The sequence below is a fragment of the Ambystoma mexicanum genome, chromosome 3q, assembly GCF_040938575.1.
Source record: "Ambystoma mexicanum isolate Mex_15411 chromosome 3q, UKY_AmexF1_1, whole genome shotgun sequence".
NCBI classification, from domain to species: domain Eukaryota; kingdom Metazoa; phylum Chordata; class Amphibia; order Caudata; family Ambystomatidae; genus Ambystoma; species Ambystoma mexicanum.
In genome coordinates, this window is record NC_090926.1 from 560,112,578 (window position 1) to 560,138,332 (window position 25,755).

Consider the following 25,755-nt stretch of genomic DNA (forward strand, 5'->3'; position numbering starts at 1 on the left):
TCCATTGAAGAACAAAGCTCTGAATCTGGACTACTTTAGCCAGACAAAGAGGAATTAATGATTAACCTGTCAGATGTTGTGAGGATGTGACAATATCCTGGTGCCTACACCGCTATCATTGGGACCTTATTGTCGTGTTCAACATGTTTTGTCATAAGTCGTTCAAACCCATGGTGAATGTGGACCTTAAATTCCTCACCTGCAAGGTGGTCCTTTTGGCCACCATCACTTGAGCAAGAAGAATTGGGGAACTACAAGCTCAGTGCATTGAAGAATCCTTTATTTCCACAAAAATAAAGTGGTTCTTTGTACACATCCACCCCTTACTTACTAAGATCATTTTGGAGTTCCTCGTTAATCAATCCATTACATTGCCATTGTTTTTTCCGTTTGATTATTCAGACACGGAACAGGTCTTACGGAACCCAGACATGAGATGGGCTCTTAAGCTCTATATGGATAGGACAAATAACTTTAGGACATCTGCCCAACCTTGTGTAACATTCAGGAATGCCAAAAAAGGAAGACAGGCCTTTAAAACTACAATATCTTGCTGGATAGTTTCCTGTTTCACAGAAGCCCACACACTACAAGGCCTGCCCGATCCTGTCATGATCTCTGCTTCCAAAAGGTCAGGGTTTTCCCAACTCCCTTGGAAGCAGATCCATAACCCAGGTTCCGAGTGCCAACCAGTCCCAATTGGGACCTTTTGGACCCAGTCCTGGCGCCAGTGGCACCAGGCTCATAAATATTCCCAGTCCCAGCGCTGGAAGCGCCGGGCTCATAATGCTTGGGTGGACTTACCTGCAGCAGACCATGCTGCTTACTTGCCTGCCAGTTGAGCCTCTGATCCTCTTCTGTTTGGAACTACTTTTCCTGTTGGGTGGGGCAGGAGCCACTCCCTAGATTCAGAACACTGGAACTCTTCTGGAAAGCAGGAACTCTTTTCTTACCTAGGCGTGGCTGTGGAAGGAGACCCCTAAGCACTACAGGAGGCTATTTAAACCACACCCGATGGATGAATCTTGCTTTGCGTTATTCTGCATCCTCTGCAGCAGAACGCTCATCGTGTCTTCTGCATCTGATCCTGGGCCTAAGGAAAAAGGATTACCATCCTGAATCCAGTCTTCAGCAACACCTATAAAGACAAGAAAGAACAGGTTAGCATTACGGTCTTCAGTGACAGCTCTTCACTTACCTGGTCCATCGGCTGTCACCAACGCCTCGCGCTGCATTCCGGCATCTGAAAGACAAAGGCTTACCTACTCTTCGTGCGCTCCGGAGGTCTTCACACTGCATTCCGGCATCTGAAAGACAAAGGCTTACCAACTCTTTGCACGCTCTGGAGGCCTTCGGCGCTGCATCCCGCATCTGAAAGACAAAACAAGGTGCGTTTAAAGACTTTGGGGAACTTTAATACTCACGTGCCATTACTCCTTTCCACATCTAACCCAGTGGGTATTCCGGCACCCTGCAGCCGCTCCGAACTTGTACCTGCAAAATAAAAAGACAGTTAGAGCGCATCGTGAAGCAGGCAACAAGCGCTTACTTACGTGCTTCCAGGCGCTTCTATTCATCACACGGGCTCCATCTTCAACTCACTTCAGCCCGTCATCCGCCATCGCCGGGACCCTGCAAAACAAGGGACATCATTACTAAAGACTTTAAAGACATTAGAATTACTCGAAACTTACCATTCGTGCAGTAAACGACGGACAGCAGTCCTCTGAAGTCAAGAGGCCTGCTCCCCTTATCCAGTGAAGAAACTGGTTACAGCACCCTGCCCCGAGGCAGATGGAGAGCACAGCGTTCACTTACTTAAGGTGAGAGCGTTAACCTTTGGGGTTCTACAGGAGAAGAGAAAGGGAAGAAGAGAGAGACATTCAATAACCCAGTTCCTTAATCCCATATTTTCTATCTGCAGACATCTTACCCTTCGAGTCAGACATACAGTGCACAGAGGTCCAGCCCAAAGAGCCAGCCGTGTGTTACACATTACCTTTGAAGATACAGTATACGCCCAGTCAAGACCGGCGCCTCTACAGGAATCAGGTGAGCGTTACAGAACGCAAAGCCTACCACAAAACTCCCGTCCAGGCGCTATGGAAACCTCGGACACCGACCAGCTAGCCCAGTTACTTGGGGAACTAAGGGCAGAAGTGCATGCAGTCCGTCAGGAAACGAATGCTCTAAGAAGGGAACTGATTATTTCCAAGGAGCGAACAGATGATCTCGCTAGACAATTGCTACAGTCACAAGCCGGACAGACCCCGTTACCCGCATCTGGGGGAAATCTTCCTTCTACATCCTCTATGAATCCAGTGCAGATCAACCTACCTGGGAATGTACCTCTGGCTCCGCCCGAACGATTTTCTGGTGACCCAAAGAGGTTTGCAGTATTTATCAATCAGTGCCGGTTGCATTTCTTATGCCGGCCAGCAGCCTTTCCAACTGATCAAGCTAAAGTAGCTTTCGTGCTTTCGTACCTTAGTGGCAATGCGGCAGACTGGTCGATCCCTCTAGTAAATCAAGATGATCCGGTCCTCCATGATTTTCAAGCTTTTCAGCTCAGTATGGAAAAACTGTTCGCAAAACATTCACAGGGGCAGGCCTTGGACAATGAGCTTCTTTCGTTGCGACAAGGTAATCAAGACCTTTTGGCTTATATTGCGTCTTTCAACAGACTGATAGTGGAAACTCAATGGCCTGAGGACAAAAGGATTACGCTGTTTTATAGAGGTCTACGTGGAGAGCTCAAAGATGTGTTAGCCCAAGTAGTGAATCCCCCACAAGATTGTTCAGACTATATATACTTAGTCGTTCAAATAGATCACAGACTGCAGAACAGGAAGGCCGATCGTTCCAAGTTTGATGCTCGAGTATTTTCCAAACCGCCAACTCCTTCCAAAGGAGTAGACTCCGGGGAACCCATGCAAATAGGGGGTCTGAAAGGTCCTCTAACACAAAAGGAGCGGGAAAGGAGAAAACAGTTGCAATTATGCCTCTATTGCGGAAACTCAGGGCACTTTCTTCGAGACTGTCCGGTGAAACCTGCCAAGAAGGCAGTAGGAGCTGCAGTTACCAAAGTTACAAACTCCGAGCAGGGAAACGACCTCGCCCGACAAGAATAGAGGTCCTCTTGCCGAGCGTGAAAACCAGTTCCGTGACCTCGCATTTCGTGATACCTATGGTCCTCATTAGCCCTGATAATCCGGATCGATTACATGCAATTGAAGCTTACGTCGACAGCGGTGCCATCGGCAATTATGTGGATCATGAAATGGTTTTGAGGATGAATCTAACTCTTTGTCCGAAGGCTGTAAAGGACGTCATTACTACAGTGGATGGTACGGAGATAGCCTCCGGGCCAGTAACGCATACCACTCAAGAGGTGACGCTAGTAAGTCAAGATGGACACCATGAGAAGATCGTGTTCGATGTGATCAAGGCCCCTCAGTTTCAGATTATTCTAGGAATACCTTGGTTAGAGAAACACAATCCTCTGATCGATTGGCGAGCAAGAACGGTCCAGTTTCCAGAATGTGTCTCTACTTGTCACCCTCCACCTGGTGTTGCACTGGCAGCAATTTCTTCAGAGACTCCCCAGTTACCTCCCGAATACCTAGAATACCAAGATGTTTTCCGTAAGGATCAGGCTAACTCTCTACCTCCTCATAGGTCTTATGACTGCCAGATAGACCTGATACCTGGATCTACTCCTCCTTGTAGTAGAATTTATGCCCTCACCGAGCCTGAGAACCTTCACCTTCGACAATACCTGGATCAATACCTGGCAAATGGGTTTATTCGTCCTTCCAAGTCCCCTGCTTCTTCAGCTTTGTTCTTCGTTCCAAAAAAGGAAGGAGACCTTAGAACTTGTATAGATTATCGCTCCCTGAACCAGATCACCGTTAAGAATAGATATCCGTTACCTTTGATCCCTGAACTCCTGGACCAAGTCAGAAAAGCATGCATATATACAAAGCTGGATCTTTGAGGAGCTTACCACTTGGTACGAGTAAAAGAGGGCGATGAATGGAAGACGGCCTTCCGCACCAAGTATGGGCTATTTGAATATCAGGTCATGCCCTTCGGACTTTGCAATGCCCCGGCCGCCTTTCAATATTTTATGAACGATGTCCTCAGAGAGCTCATAGACGTGTGTGTTGTTGTTTACATTGACGACATCCTCGTTTATTCTTCATCGGAATCTGAACATCGGAAACACGTGAAAATGGTCCTCGAAAGATTATGTCAACACAAACTTTTCGCTAAGTTGGAAAAATGTGTTTTCAACGTGACTGAAGTTGAATTCTTGGGATTCATATTATCACCTGGCGGAGTGCGTATGGATTCAAAGAAGGTCGATGCAGTTCTCAAATGGCCATCACCATCCTCCGTAAAAGGTGTGCAAAGCATGTTAGGCTTCGCTAACTTTTACCACAGGTTTATCCCCGAATTCTCTCGAATAGTCCAGCCCATCACTGCCTTGTTAAAGAAAAACAAACGTTTTGAATGGCCTACCGAGGCGGAACAAGCTTTCCAGGATTTGAAGACTAAATTTATCTCTGCACCAATCTTAAAACACCCTCGCCCTGAACTCCCCTACATCGTGGAAACTGATGCTTCAAGCCTTGCCATGGGGGCAGTTCTATCACAAAAGGACCCGGTAACCAATCAGTTGCATCCTGTGGCATTTTGGTCCCGCAAATTCTCGCCTCCTGAAATCAATTACACGATTACTGACAAGGAACTTCTGGCTATCAAGTCTGCCTTCAAGGCTTGGCGGCATTATCTGCTGGGGGCCCGACACACCGTTACTGTGATTACGGATCACCGAAACCTGCAATATTTGAAAACCGCAAAAGCCCAATCCTCTAGACAACTCCGTTGGGCATTATTCTTTGCCGAGTTTGACTTCATAATTACCTATCGACCTGGTACAAAGAACGGTAAAGCTGATGCCCTTTCTCGGATGGGAGTGGAAGAACACTTGATCAACCCTAAACCTGTACCAATCATTCCCGAACAAAGAATTCTGGGTGTAATCGCCACAGAAGTTAAGGATAAAGCCAGGCAACTTGTAACTCCAGCAGACATACAGAATTGGCATCTGCAGGGAAAGGACTTTGCAGTAAAGGACAACTTATTGTATTTCCAAGAACGATTATACCTACCCAGCACAGATTTACAGAAAAAAGTAATCTCTTGTTATCACGATTCTTTAATGGAAGGACATCCCGGTATAGCCAAGACCTCAGAAAAGATCAAGCGCTACTTCTGGTGGCCGTCTTGGAAAAAAGATATCAGAGACTTTATAATGTCCTGTGGAGTATGCGCCCAAAACAAGAGTCAAAAGGAAAGACCAGCAGGCCTCTTACGCCCTATTGACATCCCACCTCGCCCTTGGCATACGCTTTCTATGGACTTCATCACCGATCTACCTCCATGCTCCGGATACAATACGGTTCTAGTAATCGTGGACTTATTCTCCAAGATGGCGCATTTCATTCCGCTCAAAGGCTTGCCAACAGCAGCAACTCTGGCCCGAGAATTTCTCGAAAACATCGTCCGACTGCACGGTTTTCCTTCGGTTCTAATTTCGGATCGAGGTAGTCAATTTATTTCTCATTTTTGGCGAAGTTGCTGTCGGTCGGCTCAAATTGATGTGAGACTATCGACCAGTCACCACCCTCAGACCGACGGACAAACCGAGAGGACCAATCAAACTCTGGAACAGTATTTACGCTGCATGCTGCAACAAACTGAAAAAACTTGGAAAGACATCCTTTGGATAGCCGAATATGCCTACAATAACTCTGTCCATTCGGGAACTGGGAAAACCCCGTTTTTTCTTTTGTACGGCAGTCACCCTCGAACCTCGGAGTTGGATCCCCTCCAAGATCTTGAAACACCAGCAGTAGACTACCTGCATTCTACAATCACCCAAGCCTTTAAGGAAGCTGTTTCTCACCTTCAAAGGGCTAAAGAACAATACAAGAAAGGAGCAGATCAACATCGGAAGGAAGCCCCTCAATATCAAGTAGGGGATCAAGTCTGGTTATCCACCAAATATCTACCTCTAAAAGGGCCACGCACATTCAACCCAAGATACCTTGGTCCCTATTCCATCACTACCATAGTAAACCCAGTAGCGGTCAAGTTGGACTTGCCCCCGCACATGAAGATACATCCGGTCTTCCACGTCTCTCTATTAAAACCCGTGCAACCTCAAACCCGACTAACTAAATCTCCAAAACCTATCCTAGTTGATGGAGAACTCGAGTTTGAAGTCAAAAGCATTCTGGACTCCAAGATCTCCAAATCTAAACTATTTTACCTAATTGACTGGAAAGGCTACGGCCCCCAAGAGAGATCCTGGGAACCTGCTGAATATGTCCACGCTCCTCGCCTAATCAAAAGATTTCACCGAACATTTCCTGACAAGCCAAAACCCCCGGAGAAGCCCGGTTTGGGAGGGGCCTTGAGGGGGGGTACTGTCATGATCTCTGCTTCCAAAAGGTCAGGGTTTTCCCAACTCCCTTGGAAGCAGATCCATAACCCAGGTTCCGAGTGCCAACCAGTCCCAATTGGGACCTTTTGGACCCAGTCCTGGCGCCAGTGGCACCAGGCTCATAAATATGCCCAGTCCCAGCGCTGGAAGCGCCGGGCTCATAATGCTTGGGTGGACTTACCTGCAGCAGACCATGCTGCTTACTTGCCTGCCAGTTGAGCCTCTGATCCTCTTCTGTTTGGAACTACTTTTCCTGTTGGGTGGGGCAGGAGCCACTCCCTAGATTCAGAACACTGGAACTCTTCTGGAAAGCAGGAACTCTTTTCTTACCTAGGCGTGGCTGTGGAAGGAGACACCTAAGCACTACAGGAGGCTATTTAAACCACACCCGATGGATGAATCTTGCTTTGCGTTATTCTGCATCCTCTGCAGCAGAACGCTCATCGTGTCTTCTGCATCTGATCCTGGGCCTAAGGAAAAAGGATTACCATCCTGAATCCAGTCTTCAGCAACACCTATAAAGACAAGAAAGAACAGGTTAGCATTACGGTCTTCAGTGACAGCTCTTCACTTACCTGGTCCATCGGCTGTCACCAACGCCTCGCGCTGCATTCCGGCATCTGAAAGACAAAGGCTTACCTACTCTTCGTGCGCTCCGGAGGTCTTCACACTGCATTCCGGCATCTGAAAGACAAAGGCTTACCAACTCTTCGCACGCTCTGGAGGCCTTCGGCGCTGCATCCCGCATCTGAAAGACAAACCAAGGTGCGTTTAAAGACATTGGGGAACTTTAATACTCACGTGCCATTACTCCTTTCCACATCTAACCCAGTGGGTATTCCGGCACCCTGCAGCCGCTCCGAACTTGTACCTGCAAAATAAAAAGACAGTTAGAGCGCATCGTGAAGCAGGCAACAAGCGCTTACTTACGTGCTTCCAGGCGCTTCTATTCATCACACGGGCTCCATCTTCAACTCACTTCAGCCCGTCATCCGCCATCGCCGGAACCCTGCAAAACAAGGGACATCATTACTAAAGACTTTAAAGACATTAGAATTACTCGAAACTTACCATTCGTGCAGTAAACGACGGACAGCAGTCCTCTGAAGTCAAGAGGCCTGCTCCCCTTATCCAGTGAAGAAACTGGTTACAGCACCCTGCCCCGAGGCAGATGGAGAGCACAGCGTTCACTTACCTAAGGTGAGAGCGTTAACCTTTGGGGTTCTACAGGAGAAGAGAAAGGGAAGAAGAAAGAGACATTCAATAACCCAGTTCCTTAATCCCATATTTTCTATCTGCAGACATCTTACCCTTCGAGTCAGACATACAGTGCACAGAGGTCCAGCCCAAAGAGCCAGCCGTGTGTTACACATCACCTTTGAAGATACAGTATACGCCCAGTCAAGACCGGCGCCTCTACGGGAATCAGGTGAGCGTTACAGATCCCAAGGGCATTCACGCACATCTAGTGTGGGGTAAAGCTGCCTCTGCGGCTTTCCAAAAGTACATCCACTGGGAAACCATCTCCAAAGTGCCCATTTGGGTGCTCTCCCTCAGCTTTTTCTAAAGATTACTGTCTTGACCTGAGTACTAGGCCTGACACTCAGTTCAGTCAAGTGGTCCCCAGAAACCTCTTTAACTAGGGGAGTTTAATCAATCCACCCACCCACTATCTATTAATCATTGCTTTTAAATCTCCCACATGAATGAAGGACAGGTGATGGGATGTATGAGTAAGAAAACATTACTCACTGTAGTGAATACTTCATTCCTAGTACATAGTCCCCTTTCCTTCATATTCTCGCCTACCGTCCCCTCTACTGAGCTTGGCAATCGAAAACGACAGAAGGACGATGTACTGGACGGGACTCAGGAAGGCAGAGCTGGAGCTGTATGCACGCTGGTCCTGCATAAACATTTTCAAAAAGACAGTCATAGAGAGGAAAGGGGACTATGGACCAGAAGTACATTAGTCACTACGGGGAGTAACTTTTTCATTATCCATGTTTAAGGGATCCAGTTAATTAAGGATGAGATCATCAATGCATACTTATTTCACCTGGGGCAATGTATTTTGCCATGCTAACCATATCCAGTACTAATTATAATAGTATATATATATATATATATATATATATATATATATATATATATATATATATATATATATATATATATACATATATATTGCTTTTATTGAAGCTGTACATTGTTGCGGACTGTATATACCTGTCTTAAGGTGTTGTTGCTTCATTTGCTCTCACTTGAATCTCCTATGAGTTAGCTCCTCCATTATTTAAACTTTAACAAGGCATTCTTTCTCCCCTTATGCGGTCCATCACCTTAGCGCCATGCTACTGGTCCAACAATGGGCTGATTAAAATTATTTAGCAGTGTCCCTGGTCTGACCACCCACAGTGGCACAGTAGCAATGCAGTGACTGACTGTTGGTAAATGCTTCTTGGAAATCAGACTATCTGCTATATGAAGGGGGCCCAAAACACATAGGCATAGTGTCAGAGAAAGTACGATGTGGAATGTGCAGGTGGATGGTAGGGCCTTTCGCAGTCCTCTGAATGTCCATGCAATGAGAGAAATATGGAAGAAAAGAAATGAATTGCTCAATATTAGCATCAGTGCCTATGGTGCAGGATACAACTGGGTTATCCGGTATTCTGCAGGTTACACCCCTATGACCATCATGCTGTGCAGGTACCACCCCTATAACCATATCAACTTAATTCTCTCTCCTGTTGCCCCTTCTCTCCCTTCTCTGGCTCCATTGCCTCCTTCCTCTGCCACATCTCTGGTACCCTCTTCCTTCTCCTTGGCTGCCTTGCCCTCTCCTCCTTCCTCTTCTGCCTTCTTCTTCACTTCGCAGGGAGTACGTGTGACTTGTACCCCTTCCTGGAAGTCTTTCAATGGTGACAACCTTCCCTACATTGCCCCTCTCAGCTCTCACTCAGCTGTCAAACATTCCTCTGACATCTGCCACCTCCTAGAAGAACTTGACCTTGATGGTCTCTGTCTCACTGGGACATGGTTCATGGCAAGCTCTGTCACAAGTTTTGACACTCTCCTCCCGGATGGCTACAAGATCCTCTCCACACCCAGATCCAACCATTCTGGCGGGGTTGCAGCTTTGATCATCCCGGAGTGGATTCCTGCCTCTATTTATAATAATAATAATAATAATAATAATAATAATAATAATAATAATAATAATGATTGTGCATTTATATATTATTCCTATGCAGGCCTACACCTCATTTGAATGCCTGGTGTGCATTTGCTCTAGCCACTCTCTCACTGTGGCCACTATCTACCGGCCATCTGGTCAGGTAACTTCCTTCCTCTCCAAGTGGGTGGACCTTTCCTCCTCCCGCCTGGCCTCAACCCCTAAACTTCTCCTCCTTGGAGACGCTAACATCCACCTGGATGCTTGCTGTCCCTCCTCTGGACCTTTTTGCGACCTCTGCAACTCTCTTTCTCTCTCTATTCTTCCCTCTGGCCAGATGCACTCTGCAGGGCACAGTCTGGATGTTCTGATCTCATCAGACCTCCCTCTCTCTAACCCTCTCACCACTCCTCTCTCCTGGAGTGACCAATTTCTCCTTTTCTTTCATCTCCCTCTCTCCACCCCCCGAGGCCGAGCCTACCCCCACACTGCTGCACACCTTCTTGGTCATCCAACCCATGAAGCATGTGCCAGTTGAGGCTTTCACCACCACTTTCTCTACCCCTCCTGCACCTCTGGCTGACTCACATCCTGACACATCCCTTTCCAACCTCCTCTCTTCTTTTTCTGACACTCTTGATTACTTGCCCCTGTCATGAGGATCCGCTTGAAGCCCATAGCCAAGTGCAACTCTTGGTACAACTCAGACCTCGTCACACCTAAACACAAGTGTAGGGTGGCTGAGAGGAAATGGCTGGCATCTTGTACATCCTCTGACGAACTGTCCTGCCGCCTGCTCCCAACGCAATACCGACTCTCTGTCCTCACTAAGAATAGAGCTCACATCCAAGCCTGCATCTCTGTGGCATCTAACAACTCAGCTGATCTCTTTCAAATCTGTAAGGAGCTGGCCAATCCTGATGCAGTCTCTACCTCTCCTGTCCCCTCCAGGCCCTTTGCACAGCCTTTGCTTCACAGTTTGTCTCTAAATCCCAGGACATCTTGTCCACCCTCTCGCTCTCTCCTCCTTCTCCCTCTACTTTCTCCTCTACCTCTGGCCTTCCTGTGGCCTCCTCTCATCCTCCCTTCTCTGCCATTCCTCTGTTCACCCCAGACAAGGTTTCTCAACAAGTCTGATCTATGAAAGTCTCATCAAAACAGTTTCTTCCCTGTTCATCCTAAACCATCAAGGACCACATTGACACCCTCGCACTCTCTTGTGCATCCTTTCCTTAAGAAACCCTCAGCCGACCCATCCTGTCCGTCTAACTATTGGCCAATCTCCATTACTCCTTTCCTGGGAAAACTCTTGGAAAACCTGGTCATCCCCCAGCTTACTTTTCACACTCAATCTGTTGGTTGTCTCCCCGACCATCATTCTGACTTCAGTTCAGCCAGAAGCATGGAAACTGCTCTGCTGAACATCTGTGAAGACCTGCTCTCCAACATAGATGCCAATCACCCCTCTGTCCTCATTTTAGTCGATCTCTCCTCTACTTTCAACATGGTCAACCATGCCATCCTGCTGAACCGGCTCTGTGATAACCTGGATATCACTGATCAGGCCCTGGCCTGGCTCACCTCTTCTCTCTGACCGACCCTCCCAGGTCCAACTTGGGTCCTTCTTCTCCTCACTCTCACTCTCAATCTCTACATGTGGTGTTCCCCAGGGGTCTAACCATTCTCCCTGGCTGTTCAACCAATACCTGGCATTGTTGCTCTCTGCTCCAACTTTCAGTGCTATGCTGATGACACTCAGCTCGCTTTCAGGCTCCCCTCAGCCGCCTCCTCTCCCTCTCTCATCCCAGATTGTCTGTCTGCAATCCAGGAGTGGTGGGCCGCTAATGATCTCTGCCTTAATTCCAGTAATGTGGAGATCCTCCTCATCGGCACACCTGTACCTTGCTTTCCTGTCACACTCTGGCCGCCCACTCTGGGCCCTCTTCCTGCTCCCACCACTGAGGCTAAGAACCTCAAGGTTATCTTTGACTCCACACTCTACTTCTCTCCTTACATCTCTGATGTCTCTAAGAATTCAAACTACCACCTGCACCTCCTCAGAAGTATTCTTCCTTTCCTCACCTTCCCCCAGAAGCTCACTGTTTCCAGAGCTTTGGTTCTCTCTAGGCAGGACGACTTCAACAGCCTCTTTTTAAATCTGCCTGCCTCTACTCTCCTTCCTCTACAACTCATCCATAACAGGACTGCAAGACTTGTGATTGGCCTCAAGCCCAGAGATCATATCTCTCCTGCCCTGAAATTGTTCCATTGGCTCGCAGTGGCAGCAAGGATGAAGTTCAAGACCCTCTGAATTGTCCATGAGGCCTCCTGGGGCCTCAGATCTCAATACCTCCAACTCTCTCTTCGGAAATATCTTACATCTCAAGCTCTTCACTCCCGCACCTCCAACTCCTTGAGGGTCAGTCGCTTCTCCAATCAATGAGTTGGGGGCAGTTCTCTTTCTTCGGCTGGCACCTCCCTCTGGAACAGTCTCCTTGCCTCTCTGAAACTTGAGCAGAACCATCTCTGTTTCTGGAAGCACCTCAAGACCTTCCTCTTTGCTTCTGCCTTCTCTCTTCCTCTCTCCTGCTGATCTCTTGTCTGACACTGCACTGGTCACCTGGCTACCCTCTGAATCTGGGCCCAGGTCCCTGCCTGCCCAGTTGCACTGCCGCACTGCCTCCTGGCATCCCTTGCACTTGTGGTCTGTTGTGGTCTGTGTTTGCAACCATACAGTCCCCTTACCTGCACTTATTGACACCTATTGTCTGAACTTTTAACTCTCACACATGCCACCTGTTGGCAGCACTTGTTTGTGATCCCTTGTTTGGCACTTGCCCATCCCCCGCTGCCACTTCTCCCGTCCCCTAGCCCCTGAACTTGCACGATCTCAATGTCACTAGGCCTAGTAAGATCGTTGTTCTTGTCCTCCCTCTGTTTCCCCTCTATTGCCTCATCGCGCCTTGAAACACATGTGGATAGGCACGTTATAAATGCCATATCATATCATGTATTTTCAGAAGACCAGAGGCATCTTCTAGCATTAGGCAGGAGTAACCACCTTCATCAGCTGCTGCTGTGCAATGGTCACCTCATTATCTTTAAAAGTGCAGGAGTCACCCCACCACCATCACCATCCAGTGATGAAACTGAGTCACCTCAATTATCAGATCATATTTTAGAATGGTTGCCTCTATTATCACCCAGCATGTATCACTTCCACCAGTACATTATATTGAAGCAAACACCCCCGCTACGGTCCCAAAAGTGCCATTGTCATGGAGCATGGAAGGATCACCCAGACATATGTTGTGTAAAACGTGATGTTCGTGACAAATGTGTCTTTAAAAGTGATTGTACGTTTAACCACTCTATTGTTGCGTCCATGATTCTCTGTACTGTGCCCTCTGTAATGTTAATCCCTGTGGAGTCTCTCAGGTAGGGCAGGCACTCCTTTCTTGCAGCTTTATTATCCCAGCAACAGGGTTTGGGATCTCTGGGAGCTGGTGGATGCGAACACAATGCTCATGTGCTAAATAGTAGGTGAGATGCGGTCAGAAGTCCCAGCAGTCTTCTTATTCGTGCAGCTGGGTGGGGAAACAACCAAAAGTGCACTGTCCCGTCACTGAGGGCACTAGAGACTAGTCACAAAAGGCCTTGGGGAAATCAGAGAGTGTCTACAAGCCTCAATAAACGATACTTGAGTGTCGTTTCTTGCGTCTGCTCAGCAATATGTCCAGGTAAATTAGATGAGGACCAAGAATGCATCCAAAAGCGCAAGGCCCCGAAAAATCACACTGCAAACACAGGAAACATTAGTGGACAAACTACCATCACCTCCTTGAAAGGGGGAAAATAAGCTTTGCAGAGCCCTTTTGAGCTCGAACTGTAAACGAACATACCCACGAACCGGGATGCCCACACAGCATACGTTTGAAATACTCTCCACAGCTGACATTGCATGCATTGGCAACATCTTTATTGCAGGCCATTGAACTGCCAGCTCCCCCAAGCAGTTTGAAAACAATACCCCACAGAATCCCTGCTCGAATAGCCTACCCTTATTTACGTGACGCTACGCTAATGTTAATGACACGCATGGGTGGCACTGCAACAAAAGGATTCAGAGACCATGGGTGGCACTGCAACAAACGGATTCAGAGGCCACTAAAAAGCTAAGATTCCAGGTAGTATTACAGAAACGTTGCACCAGTGCAAGTGCAATCGGCAGTAGGGCAAAAAATGTCCAGGTGTAAAACCATGTTCTTTTACTGCATTTTTGCACCAGGGAAAATGACTAGCAGTAGGTCAGCCATTTCCCTGGTGCAAACATGGATTGAAAGAATGGGGGCCTTGTTTACAAAAATGTTTTAACATGGGAAAGTCCCATTGAAAACATTTTTGTAAATCAGGCACTATAATAGGGCCGGATTCACAGAGCGTTTTTCAATGGGATTGTGCCATTATAGAACGCTTTTGTGAATCGGGCTCTATGTGTGTTGCTCGAGGGCAATTTCTGCCCTGGTGAGAATTGCACTTGCCCCAGTGCATAGTGTGTGTAATGCCACCCAAAGACCCTTACTCGCAGAGTGTGTTCTAATGGGGGTTTGCCATTATAAAACACTGCTGCAATGAAGGGCAGATGCTAGATGGTGCGCTGCAGGGGGAGAAGTGCTTGTTGTGAAACAGTGGCAAGGTCTCTCCTTTGATGTGTGTGGGTGAACGCCTACCACGTGTACTGAGTGTTTGGGGACCTAGCCAGAGAGAACGCTACTGCCACTACGTAAGGCCTGCCCTCCATAGCTCTCGTCTTCACATGTTTTCTCTTTTTTCAGCCCAGAACCTTGGCATGAAGACACACATAGGCATAGAGAACTGCCTTACGCTCTAATAGTGTACAGAGCAATTATTCGTGCACAGTAGCCGATGCTGCAACGAGCAGTCACCATTTTAGAATCCTTGTTGTAAACAACCTGATTAATGTATGTAATAATTACATTCATATTTTTATAAACTACAAACGTCTCCAAATCGTATGTTTAGGGCTCCTGTGTTATTCAATTGATAGCAGCTGAAATATTGATATGAGGCACAGTATTCATCTCTCTGAATTAGAATTCAATGAAAATACTATGGATAGTTATAGTTAAAGTGCATTTTACACTACAACAATGTCCAAAAGAAGTGATCCTCGATTTGGCATTTCATAGGAAAGTGCAGGTTTCTGATTGGTGTAGCCCACATAGGGTAAGAACCCGAAAATTAATTATTATGGGGCATCATTTTTTGAAGGTTTGAGGTTTAGTAGGGCAGCAGATGACCGTCATCTCCAACAATTACTTAAACATTAGACATGCACACCGACATATACACAACCACACTAAACACCACTTCCGGTGGGAGCGAAAAAAAGGGCTTTCTAGATCAGGACTTAAACGTGTGAGGCTGGTAAGAGGGAAACCTTCCCCCCTTCCATAAAAGAGGGAGGAAAGCAAAAAATGAAGAACGAGAGACGTCAGCATGTTCATACGTAGTCTCACTGGGGAACCATGTGTCTTTTCGGTGTGCGTTCATTCCCATGCACTAATTGCAGACGATTGCAGCAGTCAAACCGACTTGCCACCGATGTATGTGTCTTCCTTGCTTCTATAGAGCACACATCTATCCCTTCCGCTCAGTGTTAGTAGTGTACCAAAAAAAGTAGTGGAAATGTGACCCCGGTGAGGCACACAGTGGGCAGGAAGGGAGCACCCTGCAACACATTTTTCAAGGGTTTTAGTCAGGCTAATTGACAGTCAATTGAGTTGAAACAAATGTTAGTTTATATGTAACTGCCCTCGGGCAGTAAAGCAGAGAAGTGTGCTTTTACTTCACAAAGAACAGTTCCAGAATGTTGAAAATGGCTGCAAAAGTGGTGGAACTTTTAACAGTAAAATCAACTGCTCCCGACCGTTCCCTCTCCCTCTCACTTCGACCACTGCTTCTTCTGTGCGCATGATTTGAAGTGTGCATCATGGGCGTGCCGCAGATGCACCATTCAGGGCCTAATTCACAGAAGTGTTTTATAATGGCAAAACCCCATTGGGAAACGCATGCTTCAATCAGGGCCTTAGTATGTCCCCACATCTATAGAATAAGAAGTCTTGCAGAAAGTGCTGCTTTTGGTTATCGCACCGGAAGTGGGGAACTGTATTATATGTGCAGCACTGCTGCCCCCGTTTGTAAATTAGTATTGAGTATTAAGCATGTGAACCTCCAATGTTTTTCTAAATGTTTTGGTTCTCTTCATTCAGGAGTGCCCAAGCGGGATTGTTAACGAAGACACATTCAAGCAGATCTACTCGCAGTTCTTTCCACATGGCGGTGAGTGGTTCCAGCCGGAGTATTCGCTAATGTTCTCTTTCAATGCTTTGCGGGAAATTCGCTCTTAACGCTTGTACAAGAATGGTTGTGGTTTAGTATAGAAAGCATGGTAGTCGCTTTGAAGGAAGTATCGGCCCGCAACACAATAATGTGGAGGCAAACAGGGAAAGTCATCATTTGACGTTACAGTCACTCCCCATAACTAACACATGAAAGGACCTATGGCTGCGTGTGCTCTGGAACCTGCCCCGGGCTAAATAGACTGCAGCGGCAAGGCTCGATTACAAAAATGGCCCCAGTTCTGGACAATTTTGCACTGGTGCCTTGCATTTGGCACCCACATTTTGATACATCAATTTGTGAAAATATGGTCTTTGAACTGGTCAGTTGGTACGAATGTCATTTTTGCGACTGCCAGCAGTCTGTTGGTGCAAATGTTGCCAAACCTATGTGCACTGATGATAAATTGCAAGGCACCTGTGCTAATATGTAAGTGGCGCAGAGCTTTAAGTGGGCCGGACCCAGCCAGGCCCAAGCACCTGCATGCTCCAAAATCTCATTTTGAGGCGGGGCCCTGGCGGGGCTCACTAATCTCCCCTGAAAGCCCCGGCCACTACATGAAAAGGATTGTTTTCTAAAGCCTGAAGCTCTCGCTCGTGTGCAAGAGCTTCATGCTTCAGAAAAAAAATGCCTTTCATCCATAATGATGGTGCCGCACCTGCGAGGTGCCCCTTCAAGCAAGAGATGCCCGTGGGCCGGCGCCACCATTATGGAGAGAAACATGAGGCCGCTGGAAGCAGAGGCCTTGCTTTCTAAATTTTGAAGCTCCCGCGCATTCGCAGGATCTTCAGTCTTTAGGAAAAAGGCCTCCAATTCCAGCTGCCTCACCCTTTCAACCTTAATGGTGACGCTGCCCCTCCCGAGCTTGCGAGGGGCAGTGCTACCATTAAGGCTGAATAGGCGAGGCGCTGTCCCCTGACAGGAAGGCCTATAGTAAAATAAATTCAGAGATGAGCACCCTCTCCCTGAATGGGAAAAGGGTGCTGATCTCCACAAAAGGCTGACTGGTGGGGTGCCTGTAGCCCACTGAACCATGGCCGTCAAGGGGCGTGGGCTAATAAGCCCGCAAGTGAACCCTGCACTTAGGCCACGCCCCTTTGATGAGCCCCGGCATATTTTGCAGTGCCCCTTAAGGCACTAATGCCCCTATAATACTTTCTTTTGTGCTTACTTCTAAAAAACAAAATCTGGGACCTCTGAACGATACCAAAAGAACGTTTTGCAGCTGCCTCCTGGGGCACATATTTGTTCAGAATTGCCATACCAGAGCAATCCTAGAGGTCATGATTCACTCAAAACCTTCCAGCTATCACCTTTTGTTTTGTTGAAATCACCCCAAGTGGAACCGGTCTGCGCAGATCTGGGCCATGCCTACTACAGAGCCAAGCCACACCTCCCTGACGATGGCCAATAAGCTTGAAGCATGTCTGGGGATGCTTATGGCCTCATGCAGCAGGGATGGCCTAGGTGTTTGGGCTGTGCCGCCCCTTTTGGGGTGGGACCAAACCTGATTTGCATACACTTTTTCACCTTTGGTAGGCTAGAAAAAATTGGTCTGGATGAAGGCCTGTGATGGATTGCCATTTGGCAAGGGTGTGAAAGACCTGGCTTTTTTATGTGTATTAAATGATAACATGATACAGGTATTTCCATGTCTGAAAGGGTAATCTGCTGATCAGCTTCCCCTATTATAAGCTCCATGCCAAAAGCATAGTATGAATCTGTGGCCTGCTGCAGCAGTATACTGAGTCTCAGCACCTGCTCTACCCGTGTCACCCAGTAGCTCCACAGGTCACAGATTCCCATGTGAAAGCAGCAGTGACAGAAAAGTCTCTGCCACACAGCAGCAGCATTTAAGTTATGCACCCCTGTACCCAAACAACGCTGATCATAAGTAGCCCATGATGGTGGCAAGATAATTGCTAAAACAAAGATATGCCTGAGTTGAGGCCTAGTGCATGTTATTACTTATAATCAGTGCTGCCACATTCCAATTGGTATCGCACATGTGTCAGCTTGTGTGAGTCAGCTCTCCCCTGGAAGGTTATGTTGATTCTGGTCAGCCGGCTGTAGCCCGTCAACAGTAGGACAGGTGCCTAGAGGGCTGTGCTTCATCTTTGCTCTCTTTGTTAGGGCACGTAACACCCTGCTCCCAAGACTGCCATGCAGCAGATAGCTGACTTGGGCCCAGGCATCAAAGGATCGCACTCATTCAAAAGAGGTAGCCTCACACCAGGTTGCTGCATCTCTAAAGGTCTTTGCTCTCAGTGAGAAGGCAAGGGGCAGGATTATGATATGCAGGATAGCTCTGGTGAATGTAAGAAGATGTCCACGATCTGTATTCTCACTCTCTCTCTCTCTCTCTCTCTCTCTCTTTCCTGTCCCCTCCATTTCCCCTGGAGCAAAGCATTTTGGGTATGACATCAGAAGGGCAAATTCCCCTCCATTCAAGCGCAGTGATTGGACCACTAAAGCCATCTAGCTTTAATCTAATCACCTGAGGAATTTGGCCTTTGAAAGAAGGATTCTCATGTCTCTCCTTTAGATTTGCTCAGACTCTCTGAGATACTTTAAGGCCACAGATGCCCTCTGAAGGTCTCACAGGGCTTCCATTCGGAAAATTGTTCCAAAGCTTTCAGCCCGAGGTGAAGAAGGAATCATCCAAGGCAGCAAAAAGATCTGTTCCCTACCAACTCCCTGAGCACATTGGGAGTAATATCTGCTGCGGATCAGGACCTACCACTCTGCACCAGAATCTCCTCACCTGGGAAAGCAGACCTTGAACTGAACCATCCTGTCATCAAGTCCCCCTGAGTGGGTCTCTCAGCAACCGGAGGACCAGACAAGCCGGATCTTCCTGTTTTACTGCACCAAACTGGTTGCTCCATGTTCACTGCACCCGGAATAACAGGGAAGTCACCAGTGCTGGTTGCTGCGCTCCTCCACCACTTTGAACTTGCTTGCAATTTCAACCGGCTCAACAGTGCGTCATGTCCTAGCTAAAGCATGTCTCCTGCTAGGCCTGAAATGATTACTAAATGCTGGGACCTGAACCAAATCACTGGAGAGTCACACACCAACTCTAAGCAGGTGTGAACTGCCACCTCATTGATTGCACATTGCTGCACCCAAGAACACCACTTCAATGACTGTCGCCCACTGACACAACGGCTGGAGAATCTCTCATTGACCCCTCCCGGTGGCTAAAGCCCAGCTCATCCTGGCCTACTGTGAAAAGTTTCTGGGGCCACCCCAACCTGCATTCTTGAGGGCCGCCCTTCTACTGCACTGAACAATCGCATTCGCCTCCACTCGACACCCGCTTGCTACTTAAGCGCAGACAATCCAACATTTCTGAAATGAGATTGATCCACTAGCTACGTTCGACACTAAGTCTAACTTTGTCAGCCCACCAAGAACGGATTAGAGGGGCTGTTGACTCTGAACTACCCCCTTGGATCACTTAGACCCTAGAGACTGATTAGGTCACAATTGCTCCTGTTTTCGACCAAGATATCCTTTTTGTGTCTAGTGAATTGCCTACCACCCCAGAATTAGGCTCAGAGTGCTACTTTATCCAGTCTGTCGCATCTTCTCTGTTCTTCCTTTGGCATGGGGATTTTTGTATAGTAGTTTCTAATTGTTCTAAGTGCAAATGGTGTGTTTGATTAAAGTGTATACATTTATTTATTTTTCACTGTGATACTGTGTTGCTTGAGTCACTACTGGTTCACCTTCCCACCACTCTTAAGAGCATAGCCTTCCCTCAGCCCACATTACCACAAACGGCGAAGGAAGTACATCTCTTAACTATCCTCGTTTTACCTTTATGATTGCGTTATGTTTTGTTTTGTAGAGGTGTGAGGGGTGAGTGGGCCATTTTGCCCCTGCTTATCCTTGTACAACTGGAGAGAAGAATCCAATTTGTCACAATGTACAGATCAAAGCCAAAGGTTAGGACTCATTCGAAAACGTCCAGCCTTACTCTTTCCTTTGGAAGGAAACTGCCCTTCAGTCTACTCCACAGAAACATCCAAATAACTATTTCGAACTAACATTGAGCAAAAATAAATAGAACATATCGTTGCATTTCCTACGAAACACAAAAGAGTTTACCTGGTTTATGTTGGTAAAGTTAAAATCTTGCATATTGTTATGCCACTTCCCTCGCATTACATTTAAATCCCAAATGCATATTCCAAGGTACTCATATGCAAAAGATTCTTCATTGCTATTTATTCGCCCATGAAACAAGCAAAAGGGCAAATTATGTTTGAAAATGATATTTGTCACCCAGAATTGTAACATCAGGCCTAATTAGAGTGTAGTTGTCGCTGCAGCAATAAAAATGAAAAAGCACTCGGTGCGATTGGTCTACGGATGAGGAAGTATGAAAATAATGGCAGTCATTTGTGGCTTTCGCGGGAGGAGAGTGACTACCTTTTACAAACGGGAGTGATATTCTTTGCGTCCATTTTAATGCCCCAGAGGTGTCCAGTGACGATCATCAGCTGGCCTTGAGCTTTCTAATCAGGCTGGATCCATTGCCAGACTCATCCAAAGTAAAACCCAACACAGCCATTAAAAACGTAAAATGCCACAGAAGGGCTAGCTACAGCAGCGGAAATGGTAGTTCGTCTAAAGCCTGCGTTTATGGGACAGAATTGGCCGTAGGATTTGTAGGCCCAATGTATGGCAACCCAGGCTCTGCTGGAACAGTCCATGTAACTGGCAGAATGCATTTCCCCCTAGTAGTTGCTGACCCAGCGGTTATCATACAAAGTGGTGGGGCCCCGCAGCTGTCTTGTGGGTCTTCCCGGGACAGCACCTGTCCGCCCGGCCACTACTCATTCATTGTCTTGTCCTCAAGGTGCTGCTGCCCTAATGTTTGTCACTCCATGTGCATCTTTCCTGGTGGCAGCCATCTTAGGTTCTGCCTAAGTGCTGGCAACCCCTCTTTTGTATAGCCTCCTAACTTTCACCCTAGTTGCTTCTAGTTCAGTAATAACCATCCAATATTCTTATCCTGTTGGGGGAGGGGGAGGAAAAGCTCACACGGTGTTGTGTTCGGGTGCTGTGAGATGCAGAAGGAAGGCTGACACAGTGGGCTCTATTGTGAACACATGAAGAAGGAGAATGCCACAGCCGAGAGCCAAACAAAAGAACTTCATTCAGTCCATAAGGAATCAAGCAGTGTTGCATTCATCTATTTGTATCACAAAGGTCTGTTTTTATTCAAAAAGCAAAGTGTTAATGGGCCTATTGCACCCAGGCAAAGCAAAGTGACACAGGGCAAGCGCCTAGTTACTGAAATTGGGGGATCATATCTGATATCTGAGAAGCAGAGAATGTTCTATGAAAAACAGGTGTGGACTGGAGAAATCTCCATCAGTCGTTTCTCGAGGGAAAGAAAAGGGACACGAATCCATGTATCTGCTTGCAGCAAAGAAGTTAAAAGAAATGACTTGTTTTGGGCAGCACCCTTCATTAGTAGCCCACCACAGACACCCATCGCATCCAAGGTTTGTATCTTAACCAACGATTAAAAAGAACAACATATATGCACCAATGTCATGCATAGACCGACTCGTTTGAGCATTCCATTCCCTCACCTTTAAACCAACTCCATTCTTCACTGCATCCCTTTTGGCAGAGGCTTGGCAGTCGCAGTGTTGCTGGAGTTTGACTGGATAAAATGCACACAGATGCTGGGCAGATAAGCCATCAAACCTTCCGGATTGCCCAAGCACACCCCCGAGCCCCTCCTGCATCCAGCATTGCATTGTGCACCAACTTACAATTCTTCCAATCTGCCTTGGAGACACTTATGACAACACTTGCGGAAATATCCACCCGCCTCCCAAGCAGGACTGACATGCACCCGGGATATCACAGAACATTGTTCCCCGCAGCACATCGCCCTCGCTGTGTGTGTAGTACCAATGTCCTGCTTTCCCATCCGCGTATCTTCCCCTTGCTCATTTAGTGTCCTCCTTGCTTTATAGCATTAGTTGAAAGAACAGTGATGCATTGATCTCATCTAAAACGCATCAGCTTGAGTAACATGTTCTTTCCTCCAGCAGACACTTGTCTGGCTAACACTCCAGGGACAAACATAGGTGCTCTGAAATGTCCACCCTGGTGATTTGACACTCTCTAAAAGCATATTAACTCAACATATTAACATAGCCGAACCTTCTCTGGCATTGGCTCCCTACACTTGTGTTTCCCAACTCTGCTTTAGCTGTCCTTGAGCACTCTTGTGAGCACTCATATTTTACATATGAGTGCCCATTGTCCCATAAGTGTCCACCGCTTTAATTCACGGTTAATAGCAGCACTCTTCTTTTCAATAAGCTGACTTGCTCTCATTTGGCATTCATCAGCTCGCCAAATGCAGCAGTTGTTTTCATTCACAGCTCTATGCTCTGCTAAGGGCGCTTTACCTTCTTTGATGTTTTCCCCTGGGGGGGGGTGGCCCTTCCTTTTTGGGGTCAGTGGGTCTAGGTTTCAGGCTGCTCCCCAACACAGCTCTTTAATAACATGCCTACTCTGTCCCCTTGGCCACCTGGACCGCTGGTTGCAAGTATATTAATGAAGCTCTCACGCCACAAGTAAGTTCATGCATTGCATTTATTTGGATCGCAGTTGCATATGTCGCAAGTACGTATAAAGGAGAGGAAGAACAACCGGCGCCCACCACACCCATCTCTCTGACTGTCACTGGTGGAACACCGTGGCAGCAACCTTCAGACGCTTACATTTCAACACTCACTCTGACATCACATATACTGACAACCTATTTCACACACACACAGGAAGGGAGGGAAGGGTAAGATAGCACCCGCCCCTTTCTACCAAAACTCATTCATATCCCACACACCTGAGTGGGGGATGGGGGCGTAAGATACCACACTTTCTCCATCCACACTTTTTAAAATTCTTTTGAAATCAAGTCTCTGTAATTTTGAACGCACAGTTTTTTAAATGACCTGAATTCTAAGTGTCGTGAGTACAAGGTTTGTCTCTGCGTCTTTACTGCTGCTCTTTAAAGGTAGGTACACAGAGGTAAGGAACCCAAGCAGCCATCCGACATCGGTTCCAAAGGCATTAACGAGATAAACTCTCTATGATGCTTTGTGGTGCTGCCTTTTGGGAGATGTGATCCCACATATTGAATTCAAGAGTGATGATAATGGAGGCAACACCCACATCCCAGGATGCTTACTTCCAGGAAAACGATTTCAAAAGTGGATCCTGGGCGCCCATAAATCGACAATTTGCAGTGTGCGTTGGTTTGGGGATCTCTTTTAACCCTTCCTTCATCCTGAATCTGCTCTACTTTCCTTCCAAACACATAACTTTCCCTTTGTTCTCATGCCAGCTTTATGACATTCCTTCCTTTAATGAAATGATGAGGTCAAAGGGCCGGTGGTTTCACTCTGGTACTCTCATGTTCGAATTGCCATGGTGCAACTGATTGAATGCACATTGTTGAGGTGAGGCAGCATTTTGTTTTCCCGTTGGATAAAGCATACTAAATATTGTGGGACTTTCCATGGATAAGTGCTCAATGACTATTCATTGTAACATTTAACTTGGGGTCACGGGTAGGTTCGAAGGGACACTGGAGTCCTTGCCGATCAACAGCTTTTAGAGCAAGGACTCATCAAATGTTTAGAGAATGTATGAACAGTTGAGCAGTATTAATCAGCCGCTGTATTTACCAATTCTATATACTAACGTATTGGGGCTATACCATATGACTAATCGTCAACTCATTCTGCAATAACAATCTTTAAATAGCAACTAAACTTAACTGCAGATCCATCCGTTTTGCCTAACTATATCATCGGCAGATGGGCAGCACTTTAAAAATCACGTCCTTGAAAGTCATTATGGAAAGCATACGCTTGATCATTTCTCTGACTGGAAGCTGACAGTCTGACGCAGTTTGATAAGTCAAGCTGTGAATGTGAACGTTGATAGTAAATATTGATCATTCGAAAATCCGAACAGATTTCGGATTACACACCACTAATCACAGGAACAGCTGCCCGCGTAACCATTCGTGCCACACAGCCCAGAATGCCTCATTTCTATCGAACACGTTTTAGCTATTCGCCAAATGCATTCTTCTTGGATCACATCCCTAATTCACAGATTTGAAGGTATTTGTCATTTTTTCCTGTAGATTTAAGTTGGGCAACGAGACAAAAAAAGGCAAGTTCCTTGCTGCAAGTTCATTCCACAGGTTCGTTGGTGACTTTTTATGTCCTGTGTCCGAGGAGTTATATGTCAAATGTTTCTCATGTATTTACCCGATGTCGCTACATTTCCTTGGTATTTTCAGGTAGCAAATGCAAGCTGCGGTTTTCGCCCAACATTCAATGTATGCTTCTTTGTCCATTGGACTTCAAATTAGGTGAGAAGACGTTCCTTATTTGCAGTGAAGCGAGGTGAGAGAAAGGGTCCCAAAAACCATTAAGGAGTTTCACTGGTTCAAACATTTTGACAATCACCCAATCAGTGGTTCGTGCCACATTCCAGTTTCACAGCTGAACTTAGGGCCCTTGGCGGGTAGCGTGTCATGCAGTTGGATGGGAAGCAGAGTAACTCTTTACGCCAAATAATCAAACCAACTCAGGAAGATGGCAAAGTCCTTTCACTGTTGTATTATCAACTGTCCATAACTTGGAGTTACAACGGACATCAACAGATGTCGCAAAGCGTTCTCTCGAAGCATTTAATAAAAAACAACACTTTTATAGTAAAAACTCGTCATACCTGACATCATACTATGTGGCAAATAAGAAAAACCTACGAGGTTGTGGTTGGCTCAAGGGGAACATCTAAGTATACTTTCTATAAGGGGTCGGGTTGTGATTGGCTCTCTACAGTCAGGTGGACAACTCATGCCCACCCCTAGTGCAAGTCATCTTCAAAAGTTATTAGAAACATGGTACATCATTGGCCCTCAAACTATAAGGCCCTTCGTTATATGGCCCTCTACATTTGATTGGCACGCTTGTGCCCTTCTGGAACATTCGGCTTACTAGCAGCACATAAGCTCATACCCCAGGTGTCAGAGGGTGGACTGGACTGTTCCTCTCCATCCAATTAGCCCAACACCTCTCATCACCCATGCCTTCTGCCATGAAGATTGTCTTTGAACTTGGTCTTGCAATATATTCTCTTCTCTGGGAAAATAAGGGAGTGTGAGCCCGTGTTTAGCATAGTTCTGGAACTGCGTGCCGAACTCTATTTTCATCCTGGGCTCACGTGACAGGAGACTGAAATTCAGCCCATTTTGCAGCATTCAGTTGTCCTGAATTAATAAAACTTGGCCCTCATGGTGTCCTTTCTTTTCACCTTAACAAGCGAGGATTCAGCTTCTCACGTTCTCTGCCTTCAAGAATAGATAACCAGTCTTGGCTGCCTTCAGTCTTGACACCAGGCAAGACAGCCCTTGTCAATTCTTCCATGCTCCCAGCTAATTCTCTGCTGCAACACAGCTTTCAGCACTTCTCTTCATGCTTTGAACTTACTAAAATTGTGACACCGATGTCCAGCTTCTATATAATGGCAGCTCTGCCTGCAGTCTAATCACTACGTATAGCCAGCTTCTAAGATTACTTGA

At 46.7% G+C, this 25,755-nt stretch overlaps 1 protein-coding gene across 3 annotated transcripts in view; it reads left to right on the forward strand.

Annotated features, from left to right (window-relative positions):
* The window catches only part of KCNIP1 (potassium voltage-gated channel interacting protein 1), a 1,926,792-nt gene that overhangs the window by 1,803,334 nt on the left and 97,703 nt on the right, over nucleotides 1–25,755 (forward strand). For all 3 annotated transcript variants that reach the window (XM_069654327.1, XM_069654328.1, XM_069654326.1), the window contains one exon: nucleotides 15,986–16,055. In XM_069654327.1, coding sequence (XP_069510428.1) covers nucleotides 15,986–16,055 — 70 coding nt within the window. The remainder of the gene's footprint in view (nucleotides 1–15,985; nucleotides 16,056–25,755) is intronic.